Below are 27,609 nucleotides of genomic sequence, written 5' to 3' on the forward strand. Positions count from 1 at the left end.
ATATATATTATTTGTATACATAATTGTTCAACGTGGTGCTGCTGTGTCGAGTGATTCATTTCTTTCACTCACATGTTTGTAAGCTGATGCTCTTCCTCTCCAGATGACTCCTGACGTTGCTCATGTGCGTCGTTGAACCTACAACCATAAATGACTTTTCCATTGATGAATCACTCCCATAAATAAAGGACGATGTTTGAGCAGTGAGTGAAAAACCCATCGAGCGTCCCTCGCTTATTAGTCTTATCAGTGTTTTCTGTGCGTCGGACGGTTGTTGACTTAAGTTGATTGTGTTTTGTGTTGCTGACGTTTATCGTGCGACTCACATCCTTCCGCCGCCGAGAGCTTTTATCTCGGTAATTAAAGCAAACATGTCAGACGGTGAGATGGGTTTTTTAGATCCTCCGTCAACTGTTGTAGTGCGACATGAGACTCCCGATCGAGACTGAACTGAACCGTGAACTCACCATATCATCGGCAAACATCATAGTTGCCGATTGCAGAACATTTCGTTTTTTTCAACTTTGTTTAAATAACAAACCGGAACAACCCACACTCGCTTGTTCCGAAGTGACGTCCGTCTCAGGGCGTTGGGAGCTTTAAAAAGTCTTTGAAGTATGTGAATTCCTGAAGAGCCGGAGAAGATAAGAAACACTTTCTGTTTCGGGACAGTTTCCCGTTCTTTTTATGTTTCCTTTCTGCACTGTAATGTTTTTACCAAGAGGAAGTCGTGTCTCTACGACAGCGGCTCTGCAAAGACACGTCTACAGACTCGATCTCGTCTCTCATTGTAAACGAAATGTCCGTCCGGCGTGACTGGACTCGCCCAGACACCTACACATGGTTGCGCTTGTGCGTGAGGCTAATGGACAGAAACTGGCGACTCGCGGGGTTTTTTCGGCAGAAAAAAAAGACATAATGGGGGTCGGCGAAGAACAAACGGGGGGCCGACAGACAGGTCAACGGGTCCTTGACGTGGATAAGTCGTCTCTTTACACTCCAGATGAGGAGGTTCAGCCGCCATTGACCCGGGAGAACAGCGCGTCCACTGAGCCTCCCCACCTTGAATGGCCTCGTTGAAAGGGAGCGCCATAAACCGGTGGATGAGCACAAGAAGGGGGGGATTGACTCGACTTCCCCCTCCCTTCTCCACCTCTCTCTCTCGCTGTCTCACATGCTATCTCTTTTCTTTCCTTTACCAAGTCGTGGGTTTCCATCTCACCAGACCCTCTTTGCCCCCTGAATGTTTAAAAAGATGAAAGGATAAGGAAAAAGAATGGACACAAAAGAGAGGAGGTTTGTGTTACAACCCTGCCCCTGTGAGACCGCTCATGAAAGAGTTCAGGGATGGGAGAGATAGGGACCAGAGAGGAGAGACAGAAAGAGAGGGGGAATCATGAAAAGAGGTTAAAAAAAAAGCCGGTGAAACGGGTCACTTCTGTATGGTCGCGCTAAAGTGCAGGCTCGGCTCGGGACATCCAACACTCGCGAGGGTCCGTGCACTCGCTGACACGCACGTCTTAATGATGAAGTCAATCACGGCATTCCACGCTCCGAGTGTCACTTGAAATCCTTAAAACCCTCGAACCATCCTCCAACCGCTCCCTTGTCTCAACTTGCCCGGTGTGCACTTAGATATTTCAGCCCTCAGGTGCGTCGGAGAGCGAGTCGGAGAAAGTTTGTCAGCTAAAGCGTGGACCGGAGTGATGGCGCAACAAAGACGCCGACGGAAAAAAGGGGGCGAGGACCCTTGCCTTTATTTCAGCCGGTTTGGCCTCCCGACCCCTCGTCTCCACACATCTGAGGAGGCTTAAGGAGTTTATTAAAGGCAGCCATTCGTGCCTCTTTATACAGTCAAGGCACATCTTATTAAAATATCTCTCAGATCCCTGAGTCACCAGAAGCTTTGGAGCTAAACCCCAGTGTATGGCGACCACTGGCACGATGCTCTTCAGTGGTTTTCCTGTTTTCTCTGGCTTTAAGGATTTGTGTTTTCCAGATAAAAGGCCTTTTTTTTGTTTTATGAACCCATATAGAGCCATGATTATAAAAGTCCCCTGACTTGTGACTCGTGCCAAATATTTCCGTCGCCACATCATCGTCATCGCGTTGTTTTGTTTGAGAAAAATGTCCAGATGTCACGAGGAAACGTCGCTCACATCGGACGACCTCCTTCGCTCGGGACACGGATCTGAGTGTAATTGGAAGGTGGCTATTATGGCAATTATTTCTAATGGCTAAGTAGACACAGGGCGATGTCGTCTGTCTGTCTGAATTACAAATGTCCGGCCTCCCGAGGTTTCCTGAATGGAATCCTGTACTTATTCTCGACCATGTCGTTGCAAGTGTGGTGTCCTGGGTTTGGTACCTGGACTCCTCCCATCCTACCGGCCTTGAGCAGGTGTTGGTACCTGAGACCTACGACTCTTGATCTATGACCTCCACCGTCGATACTAGGGGTGTGTCAACGCGATATTTGGTTCATGAGAACCAGAGACGAGGTTCACGTTACCCGTTCACACCAATGGATGGACATTAAAAGGCAGAGGTTCCGTCACGTGGGACAAACCGTCGACCACAAAAAAGAGAGTCAGGATGTGTGGGGGTAGTAGTAATGTAGTATAAAACACTTTCATTGTACACCTTGTGGGGTAGAATTTCATACTTCGTAGTTTGACTTCCTTCAAGATACTTCTTCTTCCATAAACCTGCTCTAACGAAAGTTTAGTCTTAACTCAAACCGTTGCACTGCTAGCTTTACATTTCCCTACGGCAAACACCAACTACTTCCTTGTATCTTCACATAACTTGTACATTTTCAAAGAGACTGTAGTTTTCTGGGGTCATTACATACTGTATGGATCATCACAGTACAGTGGTACCTAGAGACCCTTCTGATCAGTCCACCCTGGGCTGTATGTTCTGAGTTGGGAACACATAAGACTCATCATTCCAATGGTAAAAAAAAACGCCTTCGGGTTTCAAGCTTCCGTTGTGAACATGGTTGTTTCGTAAACACATTTATTCTATCCTCAAGCTATTCCATCATCTTTGAAGAAAGTCCTGAAAACTGAAAGCTTGTTTGGGTGATCAGTTATGAGACATGTACGGAGCGGGACTGCTCAAAGTGTAATTAGAAGGTGGCTATTATGTCAATTATTGTCAATAGCGAGTCGGGGCAAAGTCATCCGTCTGTCTGCTGCCTTCTTAATTATAAATGTTCCTCCTCCACCTGGTTGTTATCCTTCACCACCTTCCATATCTTAATACTCTTTCTTGTTGTCTTTCCTCACCTCATCCACCTCCTCTGGCATCCAGTCGCTCCCCCCAGGAGTCGGACCAACATCCCTTGAACACACAAGGCGGCATATTGTGGCATGTGTTTCCAATTCGAAAAAAAAAACAACCTCCTTTTGCAGCAAATCCCTCTCAATTACCCGAAGCCTCCTGGAAATACCCCGGAGTCTGTTTGCCAAGCGGTGGCACCGAGGTAAAGGGTCAAAGGTGAGTTAATTCGCCTCAGGGTGAAATCGTCACTTCCCGACAGTGTTGCCGGTGTAGGTACAATATCGTCCCACCACTTCCTATGTGATGACGTCACATGCTGCATGTGCGAACTAAAACGGTCAAAACTGTAGTCCGTTTTGCTCGCTCCAACACGACGTCACCTCCGGGTCTTAATACTTTGCTTTATGGAGACAAATGGTCAATGCAGAGTGTCACGGGTCGTTTATTCGGCGCTGCAAGTCAAACAAAATACAAGCTTTTACGATCGATTGGACGCGCTCTCTGCCGGCAGCTCTTCAGGTTGACAGCTCTGGGAGAGACAGTCTCATACTGTAGAAACATCGCCATATTTAAGGCAAATTTCCGGGCCGAGAGTTCCTCCCCCTATCGCCCTATTGGTTCCTTCAAACTCCCTGTGTCACGATCTCCTGTGGAGAGTCGTGCCTACTTTGTTTCCTTTTCTAATCATTCAAATGTTCTTGGGTGAGGGTTCCTGTCTCCTAGCCCCCCCTCACGGGTGTGTCCCTGCTTCGTTCTTTTGATCCACGACCCAAGGTGTGAAAAGGGCAGACAAACAGACGTTTAAATAACCGTTGTCATGACTCTACGTCTGTTCCAAGCTTGTCTTGAGACAGTGAATCAGTCTGAGTGAAATGTTGATTGTGTATGTGTATTCAAACGTTTAAGCTCTTAGATGAAGCGAGTAATTTATACTTTATATTTTGATTATCTTTTAGCATTAATTTAAGTATGGCGTATACTTATAGTGTACAATAATTTTTAATCTAACAACTCCCCCTGTTGACGTGGACTTTATAGGTCACGTCATAAACAAAAAAGTTCAAATTTCTACATCAATGGTTGTTCCGCAGCAACATTTTATCATTTTTTTATCTAATATTATCATCTTCCCAACAACATGTTATTATTATGTACCTGCACACGACTCTTTAAAATATTTTTGATTGGTTAAAGAAATGTCAACAGAACGTTTACATGATACTTTTTACCACATAAAACATTTATATTAACAAAAAGACGATCTTCGTCAACATAATCACTTTCTTTGATTTCCTGGTGTGACGATCATGTGACTTTGACACCAACAGGAAGTGTTCGCACTACATGTGACGAAGCCGCTGATTGGCTGAAGCTATTTGAAGCTGTTTTACTTATAATAACGCACAACTGTACAATGCAATACAAACATTCGAGTTCCGAAATAATTCGCTTATGTACATTTAATCATTGATTTAAATCGGGGAAAAAACTCGAAATGAAAACTAAATAATTACTGAGGTGTTTATGAAGGTAGAATGAGTTATAGAAAGGGGAATATTCTAACATTTTTGTTATTTGAAAAGAGAATTATTTCGGAACTCGAATGTCTGTATTGCATTGTACAGTTGTGCGTTATTATTAGTAAAAACAGCTTCAGCCAATCAGCGGCTTCGTCACATGTAGCGCGGTCACTTCCTGTTGGTGTCAAAGTCACACCGTCAGACCAGGAAATCGAAGAAATTTTGTCAATATAAATGTTTTATGTGGTAAAAAGTATCATGTAAACGTTTTGTTGACGTTTCCTTAACCCATTTTTAAGAGACGTTCGCATATGCTGGGTCATCACGTAGGAAGTGGGGGGGGGGGACTGATATTGTAGGGGGGACCGAAATTGGCGAACATACCTCGCCGCTGAACTTCCTCTACGGAAATATTCGGCCACAGGTGGAGCATCCCACAGCAGCAACCGAGGCGTGAAAATAAATTTCACAGTTTACTAAAGGTCAAAAGGCGCAGGAGGGACACGGTCTGCCGCCAGACCACACAACGACACACACAACTAGACAAGTATGCACGCACCGTCGATCTGACAAACAAACAACACATGCGGCTACAAGCCTACCCCGCGAGAAACTGAAATTAGCGTATGGAATGTTCACCTTCGGGAAAATGCTATGGGAGGGAGCGAGGGAGTGTGCGAGCGCAGGAGCCGAGCGCTCATTAAAGGAGTATTTGTCGTTCGATGCATAATGAGAAACAGGTTTTTTTATCGCGAGCAGGAGCTGCTCTCGGAGGTTCACGTCGGCCGGATTTATTGAAAGGGGGCCTCAGACGTCGCCACGGAGCCGCACACTTCCAGACTCCTGTTGGTCTTGTTTACACTGGTCTGGATCGCTGCTCCTGCTGCTCCGACGGCACCTCGCGCTCGCCCCGGGTCACCTCTCAATTACTCCTCCATGTCGCCCTATCTGTCCCTCCTAAGTGTCTCCTTACAGGACTGTGTTCGGCTACACTTTCATTCACTTGTGACAGATTTGTTGCAGTCCGGTAACCCCCCCCCCCCCCTCACCCACCACCACCGCCCCCCAACCCCACCATGTGATCGAGCGATCTATTTACAGTTACGTCTTCTCGCCGCTCTCTTAATTCTTGCTTCTTTTAACGCGCCGACGTGTCCGTGTGCGTCGACGCCGCCGCCGCCGTCCGAAGCGTTTTGTCTGCTTCCTGCCAGAGGAGAAATGTTGCACGTTGTAAACTTAACTCGGTACAATAAGCGCTCGGTTGGGTTTCAGAGGCAGACTTTGTGTTTGAACCGCTCCGGCAATTAGTCGAGGATTGACTTACAAGGCGGCGACCGCACAAAAGAGCGGCGGAGCCCAGTTGTCCGAGGGCCCCCCCGGTTCCTGTCCAGCCCCCTTCCATCTGTCACTCCGGTGGGACGGTGTGTGTGGGTGTTTAATAATTCTCCATGGGGGGAACAGTATTCCTGTACAGGAATAGAGATTGTACTTTTTTTTTTTTTCCTCCATTGAAACAAACAAGTTGACCTCAGATCAGAAGATGAACCACAGGAAACCCTTGTTCCACGTCCATTATTCCCTTAAAGGTTATTAAAGTCCACATCAAGTCCAAACTCTTTCCGCTCAACTGAGGTAAAGTTTGGAGTCTCCTCTCCGAGGGTGAGCTGTGGCCTCAGGGTTTCTTGGGGTCACCTATCCATGCCTTTCCCAACAGACTCAAAACATATAAGGAAGATGGTTCCAAAGCTTAGGAGCAACAGCCTGGAAGGATTTCTCTCCTCTGGTCCGGAACCGTGTGCGAGGAACCATCAGTAGATTCTGATCACAGATGGAAGGTCTGACCATGAATAGCTCTGAAAGTAAGAACCAGAATTTTAAAGTTGATCCTGAAAGAAACTGGAAGAGTTTTAAGGATCAGAGAAATGTGAGTTCTTCTACTAGAGCAGGTCAGAATTCTCGCTGCATAGTTTTGTATGAACTGTATGTACTGCATGTACTAATGTTTGTATGAACTGCTTTTGTACGAACCATCAGTAGATTCTGATCCACAGACCTCAGAGCCCGAGCTGGGGTGTAAGGCTGGATCAGATCAGTGAAGTAAGGAGGACCATGAATAGATCTGAAAGAAAGAACCCAAATTTTAAAGTTGATCCTGAAAGAAACTGGAAGCCAGTGAAGCATTTTAAGGATCGGAGAAATGTGAGTTCTTCTACTAGAGCATCTCAAAATTCTCGTTGCAGAGTTTTGTATTAACTGCAGACGAGACACATCCTTCTTGTTTAGACATGAAAACAAACTGTTGCAATAATCCAAGCGAGAAGACTGTGTGTCATCCAGGAAAGTGTAGAACCAGGAGAAGATGGTTGGATAGAACTGGATCTTGTCAGGATGTCTCCCAGGTAAGTAGGGTGGAAAGAGGCCCGAGGGTAGACCAAGAAAGCTCTGGCTACTGATCACCCTCACCCGTAAACAAAACCCTGAGATAGTCATCAACATAATCCTTTATTTATCACAGAAATACCTCCAAGAAAACTAGAGAAATGTTTTGTTGGTCACGGCTGTTTGTGCGTCTGTGAGGTCCGCTGTGACTGAACCTGAGCAGGTGTGTAAATCAAACCTCCTCGTAAACACTCGAGCACCAAACGCCTCCTGACGCTTCACACAAACGTGAAGCACATCAGTGAAGCTCACCGGCGTCTGCCTCCCTTCACCGCAGACTTGTAGCGCCCTCCGGTGGGAGGGAGGGTTTGATTGACTCTGGGGCGTCCGTCTCCATTGTAAATCAAAGTGTTTTTTAAATGTAAACATACCTGTGCGCTCACACACGTGCGATTCATCATCAGGTTAACTCGGAGATGTGACAGTGGTGGAATGTCGGTGCGATCTTCTTCCAATCTGGGCGTGTTAATCTGTCTCCTGGTGACACGGCGCATGAGGGATGTCGGAAAAACTTCGCTCCAGGTGAAAGAAAAAAAAAAACGAGTGAAGGAGCCCGACGAGGTCAAGAATCGCTACTGGGTGTGAAAACTAGTTAACGTGAGTCACAAAAGTGTTTTTAAAAACTCGACTGATTTACGATCCGGTGTGAAAGTTATTGGAGTTATGGGGCCACATTTTTGACATTTTTCGCACTTTTTATGAACTAAAAAATGTTCCCATGTGACCTACATATAGTAATGATGATATGAATGACGATCGTAAATTGTAAAAAAAAAAATGGCTTCATTTGTAAAAAATGTGACTTCGATCTTTGAGCAAGGACGGACGCATGTTTGCTGTTAGCATGAACTGCAGCTAACGGCTAACAAGGCTTTTCAACTTCGGATATTTACGTGAAAACAAGACTGTTTCATTTATATACATATTTTATGATTAAAAAATGTATTTTCTGACATTCTATCAAAAGTATGTCAGAAAAACATTTTTCGTACTAGCGCTATTTGGCTATGTTGCCACTAGTTGGCCCTCTGGAGAGTTAAGTGTTCAGGGCTTTATTGCGGTTACGACTTACCCCTCGAGGATTATTATTGCAGACGTGAAGAAGAAAAGCGATGGTTTTGAAAAAAAAACAAGTTGGAAATTCAAGTTTCTTTAAATGACAACCTGAGTTTGTGTCTCTTCTGTTTGTTTGTTGTGTTGTAGCTTAATGTCGTTGTGATGTGTTTTCTTTTGCATTTCTTTTGACCTCTACAGGCCACCATACATTGCTGTGATGCGACAGGAAAACCGGACGTACCAACGCACCTCACAGATTGTGAAATTGTAAAGAAAATCAAGCTGACATTTCAGACTTTGTTGTTACCAATATGTAGTTGTCATTTATAAACGATGGAATCTTGATTCTTTTTTAAAATCTTCTTTATTTTTCATTTCAAACTTCACTCATTTTCTACTCACGCTGATGTCGACTAAGGGTTGGGATTGTTTTCAGAGTAATCTGTTCTTTTTAGAGTTGGCGACAAAACATGTTTGTTCATTTTAATGTAGCGACTGGAGCTCAGTTGTCTTCGTCTTCATCTTCGTCCAAAAAGACACTTAAAAACATCCAAATACCTCCGTAACTGCTCGTCTGTAACGTCACTCTTGTAATGAAGCCTCGACATAAAGAATTGTTCTGAAACATCTTAAATAGGTCTATTGTTTTAGTTTGTTTTATAGTGAAAGTTATCAGTCTCTCTGCTTCTGCCTGATGCCGTTCGTCATTGAAAAACATTGCAAGTCTCAGTGCATAAAATTTAGGCTGTTAGCCTAGCGACGCCCGCTAAAAACAAGCTAAACTATAGACTTGTTTAAGTTGTTTTGGGAACAATTCTGTACATCATTCAATCCAAGATGGACGTTACAGTAGAGCAGTTATGGAGGTATTTGAATGTTTTTTAGTGTCTTTTTGGACGAAGATGAAGACAAAGACAACTAAGCTCCGGTCGCTACATTAAAATGAACAAACGTTTTTGTCTATAACTCTAAAAAAGAACCGATTAATCTTGTTATAATCCCAACCCTTGAGGGTGAGTAGAAAATGAGAGAATGTTGGTCTAACTATCAGTTTAAGAACATTTCAACATCAACGTTATTTCTGTCCCGAGGAAACATCTTTTGTATCTGGATGTATTTAGTGTCAAATCTGAAATAATTGTGGCGTTCAAGGCTGCAAGTGTGTGACAAGGAGGCAGGAGAGGAGACAAGGGAGGGAGGGTTTGTCGAGCACACAAAGCCGCGGCATTAATCTCCAATTTTTTCTCAGATGACGTAAAAGAAGGCGACTCGTCATCTCCCACATCCCTCCTCTCATCCCGGCGCTCCCGACGCCTCAGTCGCGTTGGACGGGAGTCGACGACACTCGACAGGTAAGACTCCTTCTCTTCTGTCCTTTAAAAAGATGTTCCAGGATGTTTAGACATCCCGTTCAGGTCGGTCGGGTTTCATCCCAAAGTTTTTCCTTTTCGGAAACAGGCGAGTCGAGCCGATGCATCAAAAACTCACTCCGGCAGAGGAAGTTTAAATATAGCCGAGCTTTCGCGAGGGTGAAGAGAGCAGATGTGATAAACAGTCTGTGCTTAAGGAGTTCAAACCACAGATTAATACACTCAGATTATCAGCAGAGGGGGGGGGCGGGCTTGTGTAGTCACTCACACACAGTTGTAGACGCACAACACACTCGCACGAGTGATGAAACCACTCCTGGAACTGGAGGAGCCAGCTGTAATGTAGGTGTGATGTGGGATGACACTCCAGGTATTTTCTCCTTGTGGCTCGGGGGCCACCTATGGCCTCGTGAGAGCCTCTAACAGGACCAAATATCGAGATTATAAAAGTGTTCATTCTGGTTATTGATAAATTGATTTTCATGCAACATTTCATTTTCCTATGTTGTTATTTTTTCTAAAAAATAAACGTTTTTTCATTTTTCTTTATTTTTTCCCCTTAAAAAATATTTGACCTTGAGAAACTAATGCAATTTTTAACGTAAATTTTCTCAGGGACGTAAAGTTTATGCGGAAAGAATAAAATCATTTTACAGAAGTTACGATCAAACGGGGACCGAGGGATGAATAAACTGATGACAAAGAAATATTAAAGGGATGGAAAATTGTAAGAAAATATATACATAAAAGGATAAAGTCAGAATTTCACTTCTTGTTTTTTCTTTTTTTTACTTAATCGCAATAAGATACGTATACATTTGAATCAAAATGCGACAATTAAAGGCAGTACATTTCAAATATATTCCTAATTTTAAAAGAACAACAGACCTGTCCTCGTATAAAACATAAGAATAAGTTCAAAGTGAGTAAAAAAACCATTACCTTCACGTAGTTACATGAAACCACCAGGTTCTATCTTTAGCAATTCTTTTAAAACTGAAATTGAAAATATATTTGCGTCCAGTAAACCGAGAGGAGATTGTGTAGGTTTAGAAGAGTCAGCTGAGGACACGGACGCCCGTGGACGAGCCTGACCGACGCTGACCCGAGGCCGTCCAACGTTAGTTTCCCTCCAGCTGCAACGAATCCAGGCCGTCGGCATCTGAGGAATTAGTCGCCCCTGCAGCCGCTGAATCCACGGCTAACTCAATTACTCCCTGTTTACATCGCCCGGGTGTTGAGACGGACTCGTGCTTATTTAGGGGTGCGAGGGGTTTAAAGGATCGCTTTAGGAAGTTCTCGCTCGTCCGGCGGCACTCGGCGCTCGCCCGCGTTCGTTTGAGTGATGACTTTAAAAATACTTTGATGTTGTGTTGCGTTGTGTTAGCTTTTGAACACGACTTTTGTAAAGACATGGCCGACCTTAACCGTCAAAGAATTGAAGGTCAAGAAAGATGTCTCGTTTTAAATCGGTTGTAGTTACCAGAAGGGTGAAGAGCTCTTTTAAGTCTGAGACCATGGTTCTCAGACTTAAGAACTCTCCGGTCCAGATGGGATCTTCCCAAAGTGAGCACGAAGTATGTTGGGTTCTTGTTCATGTTGAGGGGTGGAGAAGAACCGGCCCTTTCGTTTGTCTTTTTTTTTAAAAAGAGCTGAGCTAAACGACGAAACCAGGGGGTTTGCAGAATCCAGAGCCGGCGGTCGAACACGTAAGAAGTGTGTGAAGGAGCAGAATCCGCCTCCAGTGAGGGAGGGGCTCAGTGACGCAGAGAATGGTGTGTGTTTGTGTGTGTTTGTGTGTGTGTTTGTGTGTATGTTGGGCGAGCGGATTATATCTCCATCTCCTTGCAAAGCTCACACCAAACAATCAACCAGTGGCAATAATCCTCTGAGACACACACACTTGGAAACACACGTACATGACAAAGCCTTAAAAAAAACAACCTCCTAGATAATGTACAAACTCTTCGTGCGTATTTTAATCCTGAATTTTAGTTTCAATTTTTGGATTGTTGCTGCCATGCTAGCTGGGGGGAGCGGGGGTTTAGGCCTAGACTGCAGGTGATTTACTAAGATAAAGACCAGTCATGGTTGCAACAAGTTGGACGGACACAGGGTTACCCTTTAGGACGTCCGTCAGAACTTCTGAAATACAAAAAGATGGGAGACCTTAGGCAAGGTTGTCCAATCATGTGTCTAAAACTGGTAACACAGAGCAGTGTTTTTCAACCACTGTGCCGTGGCACACTAGTGTGCCTTGAGAGATCGTCAGGTGTGCCGCGGGAAAATATCAAATTTGACCTAATTAGTCAAAAAACATTATTTATTTACAAATTAAAGAGAAAAGAGCTGAGATTGCCTGCTCTGTATGTCATTTAAATGGTTATTGGACCGATTGGTTGATGTCCAGTCGTAAAAAGAGATCTAAATAGTACCATTTATTTATTTATTTTTTACATTTTGGGTGGTGGTGTGCCTCATGATTTTTTTCTATGAAAAAAGTGTACCTTGGCTTGAAAAAGGTTGAAAAACACTGACGTAGAGACATGGAACTTTTCTTCAATTGGAGAAACTAAGAAGGGTCAAACTGGGTAGTTCTCGATGGTTCTGTGTAATAATTAATACTGAAACCACCTTTGGATTCTGTATTAATTGCCGGTTTAAATGCAATAAATGCTCTAGCGACGTTGCCCCCTTCAGACGGGATGATGAAGCTCTTTCAATGGAACTAAGTATGACGGACTCTGGAGCCGGTGGTTCTGTTACACCTTGTTTGAATGATCGAGAAATACCTTGCGCTCCCATCACGGACAATATATGCCCCGGGATGACGTTTCTGGAAATTCTTCCTCCTCGGACTGGAATGATGAATCCCATCTGCCTCGACTCTTAAGATCCTCTCGTCTTTACGTCCACGTGTATGTTTGCCAACTCGTGTCCGAGGCTTTGTTCATGTACTTATCTGTACGTAGATCTTCCGAGGGACTCTATTATCCTTTAATGATCTTCTGCGGGATCATTGATGTGGACGTTTATATGAGGCTTGGGGGGTTTAATGCAGACCAGTCTGTTATAGTCGGTCGGCGACTCGGAAGAAAGGTCCGGGTCTGTTGCCTGCTCGGGTTTATCAAAGAGTCCCATTGGAAAAACGACCAAGATGAAGAAGATATGTCGTAAGTACACGTTGGTCTTGTGAGTGTTTTTTAAAAGATCTCTTGAGGTGGATTTGTTCCGAAAAAACTCCTCGTCGACATGTATTGGCAAGACCTCCCTTCAAAGGGATCCCTCTGACTGGCTGGCGACCTACCTGGCAGAGTTGTAATACCTGTGTCATGTTGATACGAGCACCAGGATTTACTGTAAGCCGCCCCGGCGAAAACCGTCTGAACTTGGCGACTGGAACGACTGTTTTATTAGAAGCACTAAGCTGTGATATGATGTAACCCGAGGACGTCCGCCGCTGGTCATCGCTCTGATCCTCCGGTCGGCATCTGTTTCTTGAGGTCTGATACTCCCGAGATGAGATGAACGTAGCCGTGCCACGGTTCCTCGAGGCCAGGTTTAAGGATCGTCGACAGGACTCCTTCCCTGAGCCCTGTTTGTTCTGACGCTCCTGCAGACAGACGTGACCATTGACTCCAGCTGGATCTGCTGCCAACCCTCAGAGGTCTTCACAGGAAGACTCAGATGACCACATCCCACACTACCGTATTTTCCGGACTATAAGTCGCAGTTTTTTTCATAGTTTGTCCGGGGGTGCGACTTATACTCTGGAGCGACTTATGTGTGAAATTATTAACACATTATTACCGGTATATCATTTCACATGTTATTTTCACACTAAACCTCAAGAGGGCGCTCTAGGCCTGTGTTGATAACTTCGACGTAGAAGAGGAAGCGGCGCACCTTCTACCTCCGCAGTTAGCGGAGTTGTTTAAAAGTGACACAGAGGATGAAGATTTCATAGGATTTGAGTTATTTGGAGTTACACGGATGGTTTGGTAAACTTCTTAGTTATTTATGCTCTAGTTATCTGAATAACTCTTAATATGTTATGTTAACATACCAGGTTCTCAGTTGTGTCATGTAACGTAACATACCGTACAATTATTCAGCCTGTTGTTGCCTCTATTCTATTTTTATTTTTAATTGCCTTTCAAGATGACATGTCTGTTCTTGGTGTTGGATTTTATCAAATAAATTTCCCCCAAAAATGCGACTTATACTCCAGTGCGACTTATATATGTTTTTTGCATTTTATGGCTGGTGCGACTTGTACTCCGGAGCGACTTATAATATATATATATATATATATATATATATATATATATATACGGTAAATCTGTTTGTACGGCCGGTGTTTGCTGTTCGACTTTGAATGTCGGGTGGAATCGGTCTGATGATGTCGCTTCACGTTGAGACGAACAAGATGTTCTTAAGAAAGCAGCTCTTTGGTGGGCGACGAGATCTTCTTCCCGAGGGTCAAGAGTGCTGTCGTTCACTGAGTCGAGAAAGACGGACGGAGTCGAAACCACGTCCATAACTGTGAATCAGCGAGATGACCCACAAACCTGGACCAGGGTTCAGCGAAGTTCCCGACCAAACAGATGATTGATGCTTCTGCTGTTTTGCCTTCTTTTAAGTACTCGGCACGGAGAGAGATTAAAAATAACACAGCTGAGGTTTTTTCATTTGGGATTGAAGCAAATCAAACGCACTTTCAAAACAAACACTCTCGGAGAAGCAACTTTTGGCACCTCCTATGACGTGTTCTTTGAGGACATGCATCTTGTGATTTAGCCAAACATTGTCAGGGCAAAGAATGATGGAAGGATTGGAAAGAGGATTTGCAAAGACTATGGCAGACCCTCCCATCCTCCCCCCCCTCCGTCCTCCGCTGCGGATTATATTGTATCTCTGCAATTGAAACTTGACGGGAGATTCTCCGCCCCCCAAATATACCCTTTCACAATCCGACTTTGCGCATTTATTACGCTCTTGTTTCGAAGGAGCGGCGCTGCAGAGGATGGTTCTCAGGTGAAAAGGGCAGACCATATATAGGTAATGTTTATTCGCCGTCTGGGAATTTCTTGAGGGACCGATTCCAATGAATCCTCCAGGGTAATTGACTCGGCTGATGGATTATAATCATGTTTGATTGCAGTTGTCTCAGTGAGGCTGTTTTGAGAGTTCTGAGCCGGACTGGGCCGCGCTGGTCTCCAGATGTGTTTATATACCATCGGGGGGGGGGGGGATTGTGTGCTCTGTTATTGTTGCCATGGACTCACTAAATGTTGAGGATGACGAGTTGACTTTGGCCAAGAAGCGAGAGTTGAAATTGATCGCATAGTTTTGGAGAAAAAATCGTGTTTTGTTGAACCTTCTTCGATGAGTTTTCCACATTGATACGATTCAATTATTCAATTAATACAGGAATACAGAACGATTTGGCTTTGATTCTCACTCCATGTTCTCTGTTTTGATCTTTGTTGGAACCTTCCCAGAAGAGAGGCAGTGGTTTGATGGTATTTGCTTATCTGTTCATGTAAGACCTACTTTGAGATTTTGATCAACAAACCACTCGGGGTTTGCGAGGCATTGAATTCTTTAAAAATGTGTGGCTCAGCTTCTGACTCATCCTTGAACCTTCAACAGTGTCAACTTTCCATCTCCCAGTCATCGTTGCAGCCTCTAACCAAAAGGGTCTTTGACCTTACTGTTGAAGGAACTACTGTTGCTGGATCTCCGGTGTAGTGCGACTCCCATTTCTGGAGTCAACCTGGTTCCTCCCCTCGATCTGCTCCCGTTTCCAGTGTAGTCATCAACCTTCTTTTTCCCGGAGTCAGAAATTCTTCCGGCAAAAGCTCTGTGATATGTGGTCTTTGACGCAACACTTGTGCTGACCCGGGATAACTTCTGCTCAGCTTATCTCCGACTTAGGGTTTAAAAACTTTCGTATCTTCCAAACATGCGTCGGATCCGAGCGGTAAAGTTCTGATGTATCTTGACGTGAATGTTTTTTCACTGTGACATATCTAAACCTTACGAAAAAAGCTGAGCCAGAAGGCAAACGTTCTCCGATCCGATAGTCTGTTGTCTCAAGGATCTCCCTCGGAAGGACCTGATGGACCATAGACGTCTAAATCTTTTCCATACTTCCACAATTTTAAAGTTGAATACTCAAAGAAACTGGCAGCCAGTGAAGAGTTTTAAGGATCGGAAAAATGTGAGTTCTTCTACTAGAACGGGTCAGAATTCTCGCTTAAGAAATTTTTATTCGTGCAGGCGTTTCCTTGATTCTCTGAGACTCCTGTGTTGTTCTTGTGTTATCTTGATCTTTTAAGTATTTATTTTATTGAGTTTTGTTTTGATTGCTTAAACGCTTTGTCACCCTGGTCTAGAAAAAGCGCTTTACAAATATAATTTACTTACTTACCTACATTAGATAATTTGACAATTTGGACTCTCTGATCCAACATTTTGAATCTCCACTAACTTAAGACCCCCCCAATCAGATTGACCTACCTCTAAGGTGAACTTGATTTTGGCTGGTCCTCTTTCTTCTCTTGGTTGTCCAGGTGCCTGAAGTCATTGAAGACGTTGGATCTCTGCTAGCATTAAGGAGGCCATACATACATTGAATAGACTCCCCCAGTGATGGTCAGATACTTACACAGTTGTGTAGTTCAATAATAGATGTAGTTCTTTCATTACTTAAAGATAAAAACGCTCATTGGACTCACACAGGGTGGTTGCGTCTCTGCGCTTCGATGGCGTTACACTGATATCATTGTTCAACTCGGCATCTTGACGCAGACGAAGTGTGACAGATTACCTCCCTTGAGTTGTTGCTGCGCCACTTGGGTTGTCACGGTCACACCTCTCTACCTCCCTAAAGGAACCTAAAGCAACAACCAATAGACATTCCTGGGAGATTGGTCGGTGCCGGTTCCCTTAATCCCCTTACCTTCGGGGAGACTGACTTTCGAGGTGAACCGTTCCCCGGCCACCGGAGAGGAATGCGGGGGGTCTTCAACCTTCTGAAGTTCTCTGTCTTCCAGGCAGGATGACGAACCCGCCGGCGGTCAACCAGTCCAACGCCCACAAGAAGTGTAAGGAGGAGAGCCAGCGGGACGACAACACCGATGTCGTGTACAAGGATGCCGGGCACTGCAGCCGCAACACCCACAACCTGCTGCTGGGGCTCACGGTCTTCGGTGCGTATATATCCAAAGATAGCCGTAACATTATGACCGGCATCTCTTTGGGACGTGATGAAGTTTGCGTGATGGTCGTCTCTCCTCAGGCGTGGTCATGGGCGTCTTGTTCGGGATGACGCTGCGTTACATGAGCGTGACCGACAACGCCGCCCTGACCATGGTCTCCTTCCCCGGAGAGATCCTGATGAGGATGTTGAAGATGCTGATCCTTCCGCTCATCATATCCAGCCTCATCACAGGTACATCCTCCCGCGTCCAGAAAATACTTTTCATGTATTTCTACATATATATATACATATATATTACTCTTTCATTGTCATTTTAAATAAAATTCAAATGTTTAATGTCTTAGAATATAATTGTTTTCCCAAAAGGTATTTTGTTCTAATCTAATCTAATCTAATCATTTTAGGACATTATATATACAGTACAGTATATCATTATTCGAAGTAATTTTCAAAGGTTTTCTCAGTTTACTTTTACTTTTTTGTTATAAAAAGATGTAGGATTTTATTTTCCTAATTATTTGTTTTTCCTATTTAAGCATAAAAATATCTACAGTAAATTTATATATTTGTTTGTTTGTTTTTGTTTAAAAAAACATTTTCCATAAGTTTCTAGATAAATAAATAAAGAATATACTATCTTAAAATGAAGTTCAAGAAATATAAATATTTGGGTCGACAGCAAGGATTTTGATTCAGTCAATGACCTTCATGTGTCCTCAGGTCTGGCGGGTCTGGACGCTCGCTCCAGCGGCAGGATGGGCAGCCGGGCCATGGTCTACTACATGACCACCACCGTCATCGCCGCCATCCTGGGGGTCATCCTGGTGCTGAGCATCCACCCGGGGAACCCCAAGCTCAGGGGCGCCAACTACGTCGTGATACCCAAGAACCAGGAGGTCAGCAGCCTGGACGCCTTCCTGGACCTGCTCCGGAACCTCTTCCCGGAGAACCTGGTGCAGGCCTGCGTCCAGCAGGTACGTCCGGACCCCCCCGAGTCCACCTCCTGTTGTTGCCGTCAGTCACAGATGTTGTGTGGCACGTGTGTGTGTGTGTGTGTGTGTGTGTGTGAGAGTGTGATTACAAGTGTGCGCACAGAGGTGAGGGTCAGCACTTGATAATCTCCGCAGCTGTAATGCTTCCTTATTTAGCTCCGTCTGGAGAAGTACACAACTGTCACTCGTAGTGTACGACAACATTTGTCCCTGTTTATTTATTTATCTCTCTTTTTTTAAGTCAATCCTTTAAATCTTTATGATGTAAAAATGAACTTAATGTTGTTTTTGTATTTACATCTTTATAAATATTATCTTTATATATATTTATATCTATTTTTAAATACTTGTATTTATTTCATGGTTTTATTTTTAGCTTTCCTTTATCTTTGATTTATTTAAACAAATATAGAAAACATACTATTAACATACTACTAAGTATATATTTAATTAAATTAATTAAAATCAATTAAAATCTTGGTCTATTGAAGTATATCAGTTCCATACGTATATTGAATTGTTAAATTTAACATTTAAGATGAAATGTTGATTTTTTAATACATTTTTTCAATAATTTAATTTAAAAAATATATATTTTCAAGGCTGAAGCTTTCTTTTAAATAATTTAATTGAAGAAAATCCGGTATTTTCAAAATAAAACATTTATTTTTAACACATAGAGCTTGATATGTCGTATGTAGATTTTTTGATTTTTTTTTTTTAAGTTTAGCTTTTGAATCTGTATAAGGTAAAATGAGATAATTAATGTTTTAATTTCATATTTATATTTTCAAATATGTATATTTATTTTACATCTAAATTGTATTTTTAAAATAAAATCTTGGGATCTATGGAAGTATATCAGTTACAATTTATAATGTTTAAACTCTGAATTTTATTGTTGAATTTCTTTTGGCATTTAAAATATAATTTAGTTAGTAAATGATTTATATATTGAAAGGTTTAATTTTTCTGTATATATGATTAAAATTAAAAATGTGAATATTATCGAAATCCTTCTTTACACATAGTTTTACATTTTAATTCCAGTAATTCAAAAATATATGTTTTAAATGTTTTATTTTTTAATTCTTAGCATTTTAAATTCAATTTAAAAATGATATAATAGTGTCACCAGTCAATACTGGGCGTCGCATGATTAGTTAAAGGTTTAAAAAAGAATCCTTTTTTTTTTTTTAATGAATTATTTATTAAATAATATAAAATTCAACCTTTCAATATACAAATTATTTAATTAAATTATCCAAAAATGTGTCGTTTGTATCAGTTTTTAATCCAGCGGTTCTGTCCACAGGTCCAGACGGTTCTGAAGCAGGTTCCACTGACGCTTCAGAACCAGACGGAGCCGCTGCTGGTCAACAGGAAGAAGCTGGAGTACAAATGGGGCATGAACGTTCTCGGTGAGCTGCCGCCTGTCCCGACGCCCGTCGCCCCGGCTAGCTGGGACCCAACGACACCCACGTGTTCTCTCTCTCCCTCCAGGCCTGATCGGGTTCTTCATCACCTTCGGCATCTGCATGGGCCGCATGGGCGAGCGCGGGAAGATCATGTGCGACTTCTTCAACATCCTGAACGAGATCATCATGACGATGGTGTCCATGATCATGTGGTCAGTGTTGACGCGGGTCTGCTTCTGCTCAGGCGTGGAGATCCCACAGCAGGTCCTGATGGATGTGGGCCTGGTCCTTCTGGGCTTGTGTACACCAGGGACCACCAGACATTCCCTAGTCACACGTGTTTTTTTTACACATGATTCTAGTGTGTGAAGGTAGTTTTGTTTCACAACCACCGTCATAGTTCTGAGCTTCACTCTCCAGGGTGTCCCAGGGCCTCCTCATTACGAGTCCATATAGAGCCTCCTCAACTATCTTCTCCTGGAGGAGCAGAGGTTCTACTCTGAGTCTCTGCTATCAACTTTATTCGAAGATATTTAGCCACTTAGCATTTTCATGTTAATGGATACATTCAAGAAATCGATCCATCCAGATTTTGTCATCCAAGTTAAGGTTGGCTTTGATTTAACTGAAACATTTGATTAATGTTAAGCCAAGAGCGCCCTCTGCTGACCCGAGTTGTGTCGAAACTGCTTCATGAAGCTTCATAAGCCTTAAACCTGACAACGCCAGTAGCTTCTTCTTCTTCTTCTTCTTCTCTGTACACATCGTACTTTCTTTCATTCATCGCATGAAGACGACAACGACCTTCTTGACTACTGTCTCAAAACAGTTTAAAAAAATCGGCAGCTAGCTCTATTAATTATCGTGAAAAAGTTTCCGGTTTTCAATTTTTTGTAGCGTCAACACAGATGAGCGCCACCCGCTGTTATGGCGAAGCATTACGTCTCACTCATGAGCAGAACGTACGCTACAGTCGGCGACGTTTTTTTGTGTTCCGAGCCTTTTCTTTAACCGACTATAAACGATATACTATAGACTATATATTTATCCTATACTAGAAACCTACTCCAGCTCCATAGAGTGACTAGTCGAGAAGACGAGAGCCCCTTCAACTTGATTCCTTTTTTTTGTCCGGATGACTGAGCTTCTTTCTAAGCTGTCCGTGAAGGTTCTCATTCGTCGAGGTCGTGGTTATCCAAGAGGTTCAAAAGCAACTGGACTGTTGACCTTCACTGTCCAGCTAAGCTTAACCATCACGTGTTCCCTGTTGAGGTTCCTTTCAAGGAACATGTCATGGTCACACCTTGTTGGACAGTAAATGGTAAATGGCTCTTACTTATATAGCGCTTTCTATGCTTATTCAGCACTCAAAGCGCTTTACACTAAGTATACAAATTCACCCATTCACACACACAATCACACACTGATGGGAGTAGGCTGCGACGCAGCGCACCAGCTCAACCATCAGGAGCAATGAGGGTAAAGTGTCTTGCTTAGGGACACAACGCCACAATCTCATCTGGTACTGGGATCGAACCCGCAACCTCTCAGACCACGAGTCAACCACTCTATCATGTATGACGCCCCTAAGTGAAGTGAAGGTCAACAACCCCCGTCCAGGTGTTAACGACACTCACAAGTCCTCAAAACACTAATGGGTTTCTACAAACCTCACCCTGATGGGCTTCAGCCCATGCATCCACACCCTAAATATTGGCTCCTAACCCCAACTAATATGGAGCTGAAGAAGCTAGTCTAGCTGACTCTTCTTTCTAAGCTTTTGTCTTTTAGCTCAGCTCTGTTTCAACCACAGGTTTCCCCGTTCCTTTAAACAAGACCGTGACGTTCTTCCACCTGTTCCCACTGAGAAAACCCATGTCCATAGTCTTCTGCTCGTCATGTTCTCTGACTCGTCGACCAATAAAAAAAATCGGCGCGACCAAATGTCGAGGAAGTGCGTGACAGCGCATCAATCTTCATCCAAAGCAGCACTTTTCTCCGCGCGAAGACACATTCTTGGATCTCGGGTGTCGTGCAGTTGTCGGCGAAACACTGGCTGTGTGTCCGTGTGTGTGTGTGTGTGTGTGTGTGTGTGTGTCCGCGCCTGGCGCTCGCTGACAGTTGTTTGCGGCCTCCTCGCCTGGATGGATGCGCTGCTCGTATGTTCTTGTATACACTGGCCCCTGTGTTTGGCCGGCCCCGCGGGCCCCGTGAGTAATCTGTTTATACAGCGAGAGTGATACGAACAAGCACACGCATCCTTCGCCGTCCAGCTGCACATGTACACTTCCTGTTCGCACACACACTCTGGAGTTCTGCGCAGCTTCAAGGACCGGCTCTCGTTGTCTCCGGCGCTGGAGATCCATTTCAGTCTGAAGAAGATCATCCATCCCCGGGCTCCCTCGGGAGGTCATAACATTATTCTGGGCGCTGGCCGCCGAGGCTCCTCCCCGACATTCCGCAGACCGTCACCCCCCGATAGATGGAGGGAACCCTCGTCTCACCCATCTGTCCACGTCCTTCACCCCACCGGCTCGTCATGCGCTTTAGATGGAGCTCGCTTGACCCGGATCTCCACGTAAGGAGTCCTGCACAAGGCTCGGCCGTGACTGGTCGAATCCCACATCTGGATGGATTATTGCCTACATGTTCTTGAGCAAGATATTTCCTCGAGGACTGCAGAGTCTGGTTTAAAAATGTTGAATAATCCCAGATGTGTTCATCTAAGAGGTTTCAGTCCCAGACTTCAGTACGCCCAGTGTGGGAGTGCCAGGTACCAGCGGTACCATGGTCCTTAAAGTCGACCTTCTTGACACTCCCCGATTAAACTTCTTAATCTAACAGTAAAAACCAAAACATCTAAATTAACTTTCTATCCAGGTACTCCCCGGTGGGCATCGCCTCCCTGATCGCCGGAAAGATCGCCGCCATCGGGGACCTGGAGATCGTGGCCCGGCAGTTGGGCCTGTACATGGTCACCGTCATCGTGGGACTGGCCATCCATGGCGGCCTCATCCTGCCCGCCATCTACTTCGGCATCACCAGGAAAAGCCCCATCACCTTCTACTCCGGAATCTTCCAGGCTTGGATCACCGCGCTAGGCACGGCCAGCAGGTAAGGAACCGGTCCGAGGGCCTCCACCGGGGACTTCTGGTTGATCTAGTTCAAACCGTTTTTTCAAACTACTGCTCATAGATTGATGGATAGAACTTTATTTGATCCATTGGAAAAACTCCTTTGGGAAAGTAGGGACTTCACTGTGGGCCACCAAACACGTTTGGAACTTCGGAGGTGTTTTGGTCTAAGACAGCCTCTCCCGGTGGACGTCCAACATCCGGGCCATGTGGGCAGTACAAGTTCTGATCCATTTATCAGCAGCTAGTCCAGAATGGACAACAAAATGTGCACAATTTCCACCATCTTTTGTATTTATTTCCCAGCCGGTGTGAGTTCCTGTTCAGCTATGTAGGTCAAACTTGACGCAGCGATGATGTAGAATGTTTATAAACAGCAGTCAGTGTCCAGCGCTGGTCCGGATCAGTCAAACTCCTCTTCTGTTGACCCGGGCTCCCCTCGAGGGCCCCCTACTGTGGCTCTCACCACCTCTTGTTTCCCCCATCAGTGCCGGGACGCTGCCGGTCACCTTCCGCTGCCTGGAGGAGAACCTGAACATCGACAAGCGCGTCACCCGCTTCGTGCTGCCCATCGGCGCCACCATCAACATGGACGGTACTGCGCTGTACGAGGCCGTGGCCGCCATCTTCATCGCGCAGATGAATGACATCACGCTGGACGGAGGACAAATCATCACCGTTAGGTGACCTCAGGATCTTTTCACTAGTTACAAATATCACCGAACATACTCGATAAAATATTCAATAGAAGTTGAAAGAAAATAAATGTTCGCTTTTTAAATTATCTTAACTATAACAATACAAAAAACTGCTTCAAATCTGTTGCATTACGAAGTGAAAAATATAAATAACTCATTATTAGAAATATAGTTTTAATAATTAAATAATTAAATTGTCAAATATTAAAAGCTCAGAACAAATTTTCTTTCTTTAAAGGAAAATATACAATTAAAAAAACAATGAAAGAATTGAATGATAATTACTGGAAATGTATATATTTTTAAACGACTAATTTAAAGATAATTGAGATTGTGTCATCAAATCAATAGAAGTAGAAATGATCCAATAATATCTTGGTAAAGACTAATCAAAAAGGAATATTAATATACATTCATAAATCATTTTAAAATTTAAAAAATAAACAATTTTCTTCAGAGCAAATCAATGACAAAGAAATGTCAAATATTCACTAATTATTACACTTTTATAACTGCTGACAAATAATATTCTGATGAATTTAGTTATTTTTCAAAATTAAAATATGGGAAAAGTCAATTATGCTCATTTAAATAAATCTGTAAATGATGTTAATAATCGATATTGTTAAATATATGCAATGGTTTTCAATACTTTAACGATCACTATTGTATTTCATTCATAAATCTTTATCGTCTTTCATTTTCCGGGGTCCATTTATGTCACTTCCTGGTTTCAATATGTGTGGCGTGTTCAGCACCCCGGATAGCTGGGACTGTCGTAAAAAATACCAGACGATGCATCTCGAGCGACCAACAGACGCCCTGAAAACGATTATTGTGAGATGGATGTTGTTGTGAGCGCTGCAGATTGTTACCAGACTTATTTGTCTCCCAGTGGCTCCGTGAGAGGAAACACTTGTGGCTGCGGCTTCAAAAAATGAAACTCGACACTTTGAAGTCGTGTTTCGGTGAATCGGAAACAGGGCGAAGATCAATCCTGGGGTCAGGTGTGACATCAGATCAGATCACAGATCTGTCGTTCCTGTTATGTTTGTTTGTTTGTGAACAGCATCACTCACCAAATGAACGATCGATTTCGTGAAACCACCAGAAACATGACTAGGTTTAGTTCATCTGGATTCAGGAGGATTTTCACAGGGTTTCCTCATGTGTGAGCTTCTTGGCAGAGGTATGCACTATCTTAGTGCCTTTCTAGCTTAGCATTACAAGCTCAAAGATTAACCTTGTTATGTTCTTGGACATTGGGAAATACCAAAGTACTAGGTCCAAACAACACAAGGAAACAAACCACGACTTCCCTTTAAACTGAAAGTACCTCCTTGTATGTCCGCAGTATGACGGCCACCCTGGCTAGCGTAGGCGCGGCGAGCATCCCCAGTGCAGGACTGGTGACCATGCTGCTGATCCTGACGGCGGTGGGACTACCAACCCAGGACATCAGTCTCCTGATCGCCGTGGACTGGCTGCTGTGAGTCACTGAAATGTTTTTTTTTAACCGACGGCTAACGCGGCGGCGTGAAACCGTGTGCTCACCCAGCGACCGAATGCGCACGTCCATCAACGTGGTGGGCGACTCTTTCGGCGCCGGGATCGTGGACCACCTGTCCAAGGCGGAGCTCAACGAGATAGACGCGGCCGAGATGCAGATCCTCCATCCGGAGGAGGAGCTGGATTTCATCCCTCCTCCCCCGATGCTGCCGGAGATGGATCCGGTCGACGCTATAAAACCGCCCGAGCTCCCGCCCCGCTCCCCTCGCCCTCCCAAACAAAACCACCATGTGCTCACGCAATCCCACTCCACCACGTACTCCCCCGCGTGCTCCGTGCGTTCCCCTTCCCCGCGATCGGTCCGCTCGCCTTCCCCGCGCTCCGTCTGCTCCCACTCCCCTCGGCCTTTCCGGACCCATTCGCCCCGCATCCTCCACAGGCCCGAGCCGGGATACTGCGCTCTGCCCACCCACGACAACCAGGTAAGAAGTCACTTTATAGACACATTATTATATCAACAATTGAGCCGCAACCTGTGCTTTCATCCTCCTGACCACTAGATGGTGTCAAGAGTCCTAATACGAATAGTGTTATCTTTTGAGGGAATTACCCCGGAATGTTCAGGTGTTACCGGTTCTCCTTGAGGGCCTTTATGAACCAGAGAATTTTGAACACACAAAATTGAAAGTAAAGACGGGTGTAACTCTTAAAAATAACTCTTAACTTCCTCAAAAGTAACTACCGACCTAGCTAATGGGTTAGCTAGGGTACATGGGTTAGCATGTAGCATGTAGCATGTAGCATGAGTACATTCCCCCGAATATTTATTTTTCGATTCCTAAAACTAAACTTTTATTTGACACACATCCTCGCTGTACAAATAAAAATTACTTACTAACTTACTTACATCAACACGGAACCCCGACTCGTCTTTTCAGATCCCGCCGCTACATCGTGGCTTCCGGGAGCGAGACCGGGAGCGGGAGCGACTGCATCGGGAAAGCGAAACGGAGGAGGAAGAGGAGAGGGTTCTGGGCGAGATCAGCGACGGCGAGGAGAGCGACGACACGGCCTACGACCGCAGACACGCCCTCCAGATGGGCGACCTGCCCTGAGCCCTTCCTTCCGGCGATGGCTCCGCCCACTTTAGCATGCTGCTAACTGTCGACCGCGGAAGTCTGATTTCTTATATTTTGTGGGTGACGGTTCACTCGGTGACGGAGAGACACACACGACGAGGTGACGAAGACGAACCATCGAGACTTTTGCCGTCGAGGCAGAAGCTGTTAGAAAGTTGACTCTCAGTGAGTTTTGCTAGTGATTTTTGCCCCCTTGACCCGAAAGTTTCTCTGACAATTGCTGTAAAACTTCTTTTTGATGGTCTGTATTTAATTTTTGCCGTGGTCTGGTGCGTGAAATGATGATTAGGATTTTTTGTTTATATATTTTTTGACATTAACATGATGCTACGTCCACTCGGCTACATCTTCCGTCCACCTACTGTAGTTCTCCATCAGCCTCCTTCAATACACACTTTAATAGAAAGCTTCAGATAGAGGTTTTATGACCAAGGACGGGAGAAGAAATCCACTGATAAATGGAGAGCTTTGTCTTTTAGCTCAGCTCGTTCTTCACCTGAAAGTCGGTCGAACGGTTCACATGGTATCTTGTCTCGAGCACCTCTTACTCCGGATCATCCCGAACATTTCATGACAGGCTTCACTATCCTACTCTCGACACCATTTGTCGCAAGAGAATTTAAAATGGACCGTTTCCTGTGAGTCAATGTATTTGTAGTGTCAAGTTGTGGAGGATGTAGCGGTTTTGGACGTAGTCTCGGTGTCACGTGGTCCTTTTTTTCTGTCTATGAATCTTCTCCTATGTTGCTAGTTTACAAATTCAAGTCTATCTACTTCCTGGATGCGTCCGCTCTCCAGGCGTTGTGTATATTGTACGTAATAAAGGTAGATTTTATTTAAAAAGAAATGTGTTTCCTCTTTCGCAATCCAAGGTAGGATTTGCCACGGAAAGGGGGTCACGCGTCAGTGTTTGGAAGAAGAAATCCTGCAGACAAAAGAAATCACTGGATGGAAAGTTGCAACAGACACACACGACTTTGTGCAGATTACACACGTACTTTAGCCATTGATGATGACAAAGATGCGGGGAGATATCAACACACTTAATCCTCTCAAAGAAGAGATAGAGTAGGGCGAGGAGAGGATGGCAGATGGCCACAAAGACGTCAATCCTTTTTTTCATTCTTCCCAGACAGCATAAGGGCACGGCGGGTAATTGGGAACGAGGCTGACGTTGGCGTCCGGTCCTCGCACGTCAGAGCTAAATTTATGCAAACAGGTATAAAAAAAAGAGAGGATGGCGAGCGGAGATTTGCTGACCCTTCCTTTTCGAAATCCCCATTTCGCTGGCATCGATGATGTCATGGTAAGAAGCATTAATCTGAGTCGTAGCATGAGAGCCGGCGGTGACCACGACTCATGACACGACTGGGCGACTGTAGGGTCAAGAATTTAATCACTGCAGCATCACCATATGTGTGTGTGTGTGGGCGTGTGTGTGTGTGTGTGTGTGTGTGTGTGTGTGTGTGTGTGTGTGTGTGTGTGTGTGTGTGTGTGTGTGTGTGTGTGTGTGTGTGTGTGTGTGTGTGTGTGTGTATGTGTGTATGTGGAGGGGAGATACCGAAGAGCATTTTCTAGGTTTACGTAATGCGACCACAACAACAATAAACATACGACTAATAATACAATTTGACTTAAGAACTGCAGTTGTCGACGACTTTAGGATCACTTGAAGAGAGTAGGACCAAAAGATGAGTAAGACGTGGGAAGTCCTGATCTCACTGAAGTTACTTCTTTAGGTCACAGACGGGGGGTGGTGAGGGGTTCTCCTGGTTTCTCAGCGCCATCACAAAATCCTGTCTGTACTAGTTTTTTACT

The 27,609-nt window shown here is 44.3% G+C and overlaps 1 protein-coding gene across 1 annotated transcript; it reads left to right on the forward strand.

Annotated features, from left to right (window-relative positions):
* The first annotated feature begins 9,554 nt into the window (after positions 1-9,554).
* Positions 9,555-25,831, forward strand: slc1a9 (solute carrier family 1 member 9). The gene is made up of 11 exons (XM_087808997.1): positions 9,555-9,655; positions 16,735-16,890; positions 16,980-17,132; positions 17,622-17,875; positions 19,209-19,314; positions 19,397-19,523; positions 22,192-22,425; positions 22,934-23,128; positions 24,498-24,632; positions 24,702-25,134; positions 25,591-25,831. The coding sequence occupies exons 2-11, from the start codon at positions 16,740-16,742 to the stop codon at positions 25,765-25,767; spliced, it is 1,965 nt and encodes a 654-aa protein (XP_087665123.1). The 5' UTR covers positions 9,555-9,655; positions 16,735-16,739; the 3' UTR covers positions 25,768-25,831.
* The last annotated feature ends 1,778 nt before the right edge of the window (positions 25,832-27,609 follow it).

The sequence above is a fragment of the Callionymus lyra genome, chromosome 15, assembly GCF_982586985.1.
Source record: "Callionymus lyra chromosome 15, fCalLyr1.hap1.1, whole genome shotgun sequence".
In the NCBI taxonomy this organism is placed as follows: domain Eukaryota; kingdom Metazoa; phylum Chordata; class Actinopteri; order Syngnathiformes; family Callionymidae; genus Callionymus; species Callionymus lyra.

What these genes read in the sequence shown, in the direction of transcription:
- slc1a9 (XM_087808997.1), top strand. Translation starts at nt 16,740, where the DNA reads ATGACGAACCCGCCGGCGGTCAACCAGTCCAACGCCCACAAGAAGTGT. An exon ending in CATATCCAGCCTCATCACAG is followed by an intron (nt 17,133 to 17,621) that starts GTACATCCTCCC and finishes ATGTGTCCTCAG; the next exon opens with GTCTGGCGGGTCTGGACGCT. An exon ending in TGCAGGCCTGCGTCCAGCAG is followed by an intron (nt 17,876 to 19,208) that starts GTACGTCCGGAC and finishes TTCTGTCCACAG; the next exon opens with GTCCAGACGGTTCTGAAGCA.